The sequence below is a fragment of the Crassostrea angulata genome, chromosome 5 (assembly GCF_025612915.1).
Source record: "Crassostrea angulata isolate pt1a10 chromosome 5, ASM2561291v2, whole genome shotgun sequence".
Lineage (NCBI taxonomy): Eukaryota > Metazoa > Mollusca > Bivalvia > Ostreida > Ostreidae > Magallana > Magallana angulata.
In genome coordinates, this window is record NC_069115.1 from 21,459,665 (window position 1) to 21,467,232 (window position 7,568).

General features: G+C 34.1%; 1 protein-coding gene across 1 annotated transcript; it reads right to left on the reverse strand.

Moving 5' to 3' along the window:
- Positions 1-3,851: 3,851 nt before the first annotated feature.
- On the reverse strand, positions 3,852-7,322 carry LOC128185217 (putative uncharacterized protein DDB_G0282281). Its single transcript, XM_052854868.1, has 5 exons — positions 7,305-7,322; positions 6,480-6,989; positions 5,545-5,609; positions 5,322-5,416; positions 3,852-4,822 (listed from the first exon to the last, which is right to left on the reverse strand). The coding sequence occupies exons 1-5, from the start codon at positions 7,320-7,322 to the stop codon at positions 4,704-4,706; spliced, it is 807 nt and encodes a 268-aa protein (XP_052710828.1). The 3' UTR covers positions 3,852-4,703.
- Between the last annotated feature and the right edge of the window lie 246 nt (positions 7,323-7,568).

The window sequence follows — 7,568 nt, forward strand, 5'->3', positions numbered from 1 at the left end:
GGAGGGGGGGGGTTCGAAGTTTTACATAGAAGTATATAGAGGTACAGTACCAATCAGACCCAACCTAACACCAGAGTAAACCCCAACTAAACCCGGGGTTTACTTTTTAAAAATTTGGGTCTACCCGGGGTTTACTTTGGGTTTATTCAGTGTTTACTTTGGGTTTACTCCAGAATTGCTTTTGGAGTCAACTATATATACGCACTGAAGTGTGAAGCAGACCTGTATTTTATCTTATCATCCTACTGCCTGTGATTCCTGCCCTTTGTGTATTCCGAATACACATGTAGCGTCTGCTTTCAGGGTATACTTCTGATCGGGGTTTACTCTCTGTGTCCACTCTGGGTTTACTCTGGGTCCACTCTAGTAAACCCAGAAAGTAAACCCAGGGTTTAGTTGAGGTTTACTTTCTGTTAGGTTGGGTCTGATCGGTACTGTAAACTTTAAAAACCATCTACTCAAAACACTATTCAGTCAAAATGCTGAAACGTCTATGATGGCATCCACAGATAGTGTAGATTTTAAATTGATAAAATCATGGTTCCTGGGGGTAGGGTTGGGCGACAATTGGGGGGGGGGGGGGGTGGTCGAAATGTTACATAGGAATATATAGAGTTAATCTTAAAAAATCTTCTGGTTAAATACCATTAAGCCAGAAAAACAGAAACTTGCGTGGAAGCATCCTTAAATTGTGTAGATTCAAGTTTGTTCAAATCATGAACCATGGTCCCGTGGGTTAGGTGGGACCACAATAGGGGATAGAAGATTTACAAAGGAAAATATAGAGACATTTTGTTTAAATCTTCTACTCAGAACACGACTGGCCAGAAAAGCTTTTAATTTGAGTGAAATTTATCATCAGGTAGGGTAGATTCAAGTTTGGTAAAATTATGATCCTCGGGATAAGGTAGGCGGACAATGGGGAGGGATTAACTCTTTAAAAAGAAATATTTTGAGAGAAATGTTTAAAAAAAAACATTTCTTAGAAAAGGTGCAACATTAGTGAAAGCAACTTTAGATAGTGTAGATTCAAATTCATCAAAATCATATTTTTCAGGAGAAGGGTGGAGCCAAAAATGGGGGGGGGTCCAAGTTTACAAAAGAAAACATTGCAAGTTTACCAAAACTGATAGGTTATAATATATGGTTCTATTTATATGCGAGCATTTTGACATATTGTTGATTCTTTAAAATTGTTTACACTTTGTTCCCGGAACAATTGGTGTAAGTTTATATACCATTTGATTTAGATCTTTTTGAGAACTGTAATGCTCAATATATGAAATGACCATATATTGACAAAAAGGTATCAATGAAAAACAGAAAATTCTGAGCAAATACAGGAACTGTTAGACTACATTGTCCATATTTTTTTGTATATGACTTCATAATGCTGATTTTTTGATGTCTTTTGATGTTCAGGTGAGCAATGTGGCCCATGGGCCTCTTGTTTTATCAGAATACACTTTTTTAAAAATATTTTTTCCATAGCTTATTAATAGTTTTTTCTCATGGAAAGCTACTTAAGAATAGTGTTTTGTATGACTTTTATACTGTGCAAAAGATACACAAATGTTTGGAGAAGACATTTTGAGGATAAACCATTTTAGGTTCTTAACACCAACTAGACTTTATCGTAATATGCACGTACAGGTTGAAAAGATATTTCCCTTTATACTTAAGTTTATGGGTGGAAATCATAAAGGAAAGTGACCAATACAATATTGGATGATCTTAATGGAGATTAAATTTGCATATATATATTCATTTGTCTTATGCAGAAGACTTTTCTAGCCCCATTACTGGCCGTACTTACAAAATTTTCGCAAATACTCCTTGTCGTTCTGACAATTCAATATACCTCATCAATTGTAAATTTTGTCAGAAACAATACGTAGGGGAAACAGGAGACCTCCGCAGGCGCATCAATAACCATCGTTCCACCATCAATACTAAGAAAACAAGGACACCGCAAAGCGGAGCATCCCCTCACGACATGACTTGTTGTAGAGGGATATGCATGCATTATTTAGGAAAATATATGTAAATTTTTCAGATCACGATGTTAGTTTCGATAGTATTGTTTTAAAACTATATGTTAAGAGAAATTAAGAACCTTTTTAATGTTCATTTATGCGTGCAGAACTATGTTTTTAATTTGTTTACAAACTGATTTTTATAACTTTGTACGTATTCATTTATTTGTATTTTTATATTTGTTTGTTGTAGCTTTTTACCACATTCACACAAACTTCATTTTACCACTCAAGTGACATTGTGCGCATATCAGGAGCCGCGCTTTCCCTTGTTTACTTAGATGTCGTTGATAATAAAATGAAACTGGTTAACTAACTGTAATCTGTGTTGTTCAATTCTTAAGCAATTACACACGGAAGGCAGTACGCACAGTTTTCCTATTCCTAGCAGAAACTCAACACATGTACACATATTTTTTAAAGTTAAATAATTTAGATTCATTAAGTGACATTCAATTTTATATAAGTATACAAAAACGATCCGTATATAATATGAAACGTAGCTAAAGATTTAGCGATCTGTAGTCTGCTCTGATGGACAATTCTAGTTGCTTGTGGTATGTCAACCCATAGTAGGAGATATGCAGCTATTATTAATATGAAACAATCTTCGCGTGATAAATGTGCGATATCTGCCAAAGTCTGCTCTGAATTTTGGACTGGTTCTATTGTAAGTAATACGGGAAAATTTGTCCGAAAGTCAACTTGCTTGTTTTGAGGTCAATCGGATGACTTTAATTTCTTGCCCGCTTCACGGTAACTTTAACCTAACCCTCCAATACTACAAAACGTTTGTTTGTTTTTTTACCTTTAAGTTTATTAGATTAAAATCCCAAAAATATCAAGTCGTTGATTTGAAATGCATGCGGTAGCGATTTACTTAAAGTCGTTTATAAAATTACCGGAAATTTGTATTGTCAAGTCGTACATAAAATTCATGTTTTAACTTCGCATTTTTACGATAATTTCAAATATATTGAATCAACTGACTTGGAAATCAATAGGCTTTGTCCTTTTACCATGCCAAAGAAGTGTACAAAGTTTGATGAATATTCATTCGATCATTAGAGGGTTTTCTTGGAATTTTACTGAAGAGCTGACAATGGACACACGCACATACACACACACGCACAGCAGCGATGCTTTATCCCCCTCGCAGAAGTTGCGCGAGGGGATAGTTAAAGAACCTGTCGGGGAATATTTTAACTTAGATGGTCACAAATTGGAGGACATGATGGTTTTGGTTATTGATCACAACCCTAACTAGACAGATGCGTAAAGAAAAAAAAACAAACACACTTTTTTAATACATAGACTGAAGTCATTCCGCCCGAACAAATTAAGTGACTTCACCAAATTGAACATCAACTAGAACATCCTGATATTTTTCTTAGCAATATTACCATCTTTTTGGTTCCATGTACAAACTATCATTCATGTTAATAATTCAACGTGTTAGCTCGTTCCTTAATCGGTTTAATCTGTACCGGTTCTTTTTGCTTTCTTTTTATTTAGTTATTTTTAAATTTTTTTTTAAATTTCTTTATTTTACTCCAATTAGTTTTTACCCTTGAGAATATTTTTGTGGTCATTTACAGAGCCTGTCTCCCCTACAAACCTTCATTACGGATTTTCTTACTCGTACAACTTAATTAGCATCAACTTCAAATCATCAAATTAATTCGTTCGCGTTATCTTTCAGCACTCCTACACAAACCGACCGCTCTGTCGGACGGTTTCTTTCTCGGGCTTATGATCATTAATACAAAGATGTTGTTGCCACGTTTAAATCCGGTGTTTTATATTTTATTTAGTTTTTAGTTTAGTGCTAGTTTTGTAGATGTTTTTCTCCTCTCATATGTATGTCAAAATGTGCTGAATACATATCAAGTCAAACTAGATTAATATTTTAAGATTCTTGGTATTGAAAATATTTTCATTTCAAATGAAATTGTAACTATAAAAGTTGCTATTTTAAGTGCAAAAAGGTCACACACAAAATTTATGCAGCTTCGTACAACTATCAAAAATACTGAAAACCATAATCGGTCGAAAATCACATTTTAGGTGCAAAAGGTTCAAATTTAATTGGCCTTAACTCAGAAGAATGGATACTGACCTCCCATTATCTTTGTATTTTTTAAGTATGTTTTTTTGTCTACAGATTACAATGATATAAATGTACTTCTCAAAAAATACTTAATACAAGAACATTCCCAGCAGGCATTTCAACGTTGATTCAACGTTGAAACAACGTCATGCCTCAACGTTGAAATGACGTTGAATTTTGGTTGAATATGAAAGTTGAATGGACGTTGAAATTTTGACGTTGATTCAACGTTGATATCTGACGTTGTTACAACGTTTAAATTTAGTTGATATTTGGTTGAAATGCTACAACTGTTTGACCTTGAACACTGATTTTTTTTCGCTAATTGCAGTGAATCATTTTGCCTCAAATTATTTTATGAACAACATGACACCAGAACAAATATCATTAATCAATTTATTCAAGAGAGAAACAGTTAAATAAAGTGAAAGTATCACTTAAAATCACTGATGGATAACCTAGCTCACATCTGTAGCCAGCTTTTCACAAAAACATTAGTTTAAAAAGATGAAAAAGAGTAAAATCATTAGTTCTGGTCAAGTGAACGTGAAAAACAGTCAATCTCTTCTCCTTCTTCCACCTCCTCCCACACGCTCCGGGGCATATTTTAGGAATCTAGCCAAATCTTCATTGAATTTTGATTCTGTATACTGTGTATGAGATGTCAATACAGTTTCTGAAACAGACATAAAGGTGCTTTATAATATATGTTCCTCTGTATATATTTTTTTCTTTACATAAAGACAATTCAACCAAAATTGGATCCTTTGATCTGCTCCAGTGGCTTTTTCCTTGCAGATCACATGATCTAATTTCAATAAGATTGCCATAAAGATAACACACCATTTTTAAATAGATGTATACTGTAGATTCCTAATTAAACACAAGGAATTAATATCCATGTAAAATTGCCAAAAGCACATCTCGCGGATTTTATGATCTCCCTATTAATTTTTGGCAGGTGTAAATTTAATGAATATATATGATAAAAATTATGTGTTCTAGCAATTTGATGCATTAAATAATTGAATCGCAAAATGAAGTAATCATGAAAAATGAGGAATCTACAGTACTCTGCGTCTGCACCAACTAATCAAATTATGTTTTAATTGTTTCAATCTACATGTACTACAAATGAGAAATTTGACAGTAGTAAAAATCAGAAAACATTTTACCTTTTATTAGGAGGTAGAGTTGGGAGGAACCAAAAGCTTTCTTTCCCCGTTTTCCCTTCATGTTTAGACCAGCCATGTACGAGTTTGTCATAGTTCTGAAAATAAATTGAAATATGTCATACTTCAAATACTTAGTATTTCATATCACTCTGAATACAATGTCATACATTGATTTTTTCAATAAATGATCTTTAATTATTCAGTAACATCATTCTTTATTTACCTTAACATTGCTTTCTTCATGTGGTCAGTACCATCTGTACCTCCAATCTTTTGAAGCAAGAATTTCTGAAATGCAATTGTTCATTTTCATTCATACTTTGTAGTGTTACTGCAATATATAAATTTACATTCCAAATATTTTTTGCATGTAAAGTGTGTGAAAAGATACTGAAGTAATAAGACCGTAACACACAAACGGAACTCAAAGGTTAAAATGACGAGTTTAACCGTGACATAACAAACTTTGAACGCTGTAAAATGCAACGTCACAAGCGAGAATCAAAGTTCACGCTTGTGGCTGTTACAATGGCTATTCCATTAATTTGAATTTATCCTTAGAATAAAATAGAAATTTTGACATATAAATCACATTTGCAGACAAAGCAAGAAGTTAGAAAAATGTAAATATAAGCTTTAAATCATTATTTTTTGAAAGATATAGTCTCATAACTGCAGCGGTGTGTGCATACAAATTTTATAATGCGCATTAGTTATTTATGAAAATTTGTATGCACACACCGCTATTGTTATGATACAATATCTTTCATAAAATAATGATTCAATGCTCAAATGTATAATAAAGGAGAACATTATATTCATTCTATACACAATTTCTAATTTTAATTCTGCATTTCAGTCATTTTGTGTCATATCAAGAGAATAAAAAACCTGAGTCCAGCACCAAAGGTTTAATTTTTTTTGTAATAATTCCTGACTGTTAGAGAAAATCTTTGAGGGTTACTTCTTGTGATTTAACTTGAAGAATAATTCCCCTCATTTGATCAAGAATTTAGAGTTTATGTATATTCACCTCACCTCACCTAACCTCTTCTTGCCCGCTGGCACATAAGGCAGGCCCATTATGTATAGTATGTATATAAAAACACATAATTCTACACGAAACATGACAATTTACATCTATTTTCAATTACACACCTGGACCTTGAGATTCGTGACCTTTGTGTTGAGCGAATTGGACTTCTGGATGTTGAAATTCTTGGCCTTTGTGTTGAGCGTATTGGACTTCTGGATGTTGAAATTCTGGGCCTTTGTGTTGAGCGAATTGGACTTCTGGATGTTGAAATTCTGGGCCTTTGTGTTGAGCGAATTGGACTTCTGGATGTTGAAATTCTTGGCCTTTGTGTTGAGCGAATTGGACTTCTGGGTGTTGAAATTCTGGGCCTTTGTGTTGAGCGAATTGGACTTCTGGATGTTGAAATTCTGTGCCTTTGTGTTGAGCGAATTGGACTTCTGGATGTTGAAATTCTGGGCCTTTGTGTTGAGCGAATTGGACTTCTGGATGTTGAAATTCTGGACCTTTGTGTTGAGCGAATTGGACTTCTGGATGTTGAAATTCTGGACCTTTGTGTTGAGCGAATTGGACTTCTGGATGTTGAAATTCTGGACCTTTGTGTTGAGCGAATGGGACTTCTTGGTGACATCGACCTATTCATCGAGCTCTCCCGACTGTTTGAACTAGCCCAGGACTTGCTTGGTGTAATAGACCTGCTACGTCTGGTTTCCATTTCATCTCTAGTAGAAGGTGAAGGTGATCGAGACCTGGACGACTGAAGTGATGACTGGTCTTGGTTTTTTTTAGAAGAGATTTTTTGGGGTGGTTTTGGCGGCATAACTGGTGCTGAAGTATAATATATCAAATTGTTGGAAAATGCTCCAAAAAAAAAAAAAAGGAATTACCATAATAAATTGTCCTCTTTTATATCTGGATATATATTTGCATAACAATATCTAACCTGCTACAGGTAACTTCTTCTGCATTTTTATTGATGAATTGTCTTCAGCAGAATCTAATTAAACAAAATTTATATACTGTAAAACGAGAAAATTTGGCGCATACGTATTTTAACGCAAACGCAAGTGCCAGTACATTAGTGCAATCATATTTTAGCGCATGCATCTTTTCTTTAAAAGAGAATACAAAAAATGTTCTTGTTTGATAAACGATCACGCCCAAAATTTAGTTCTGTGTTCACTCAAACGCGTGAACACAACGACTTTGATATC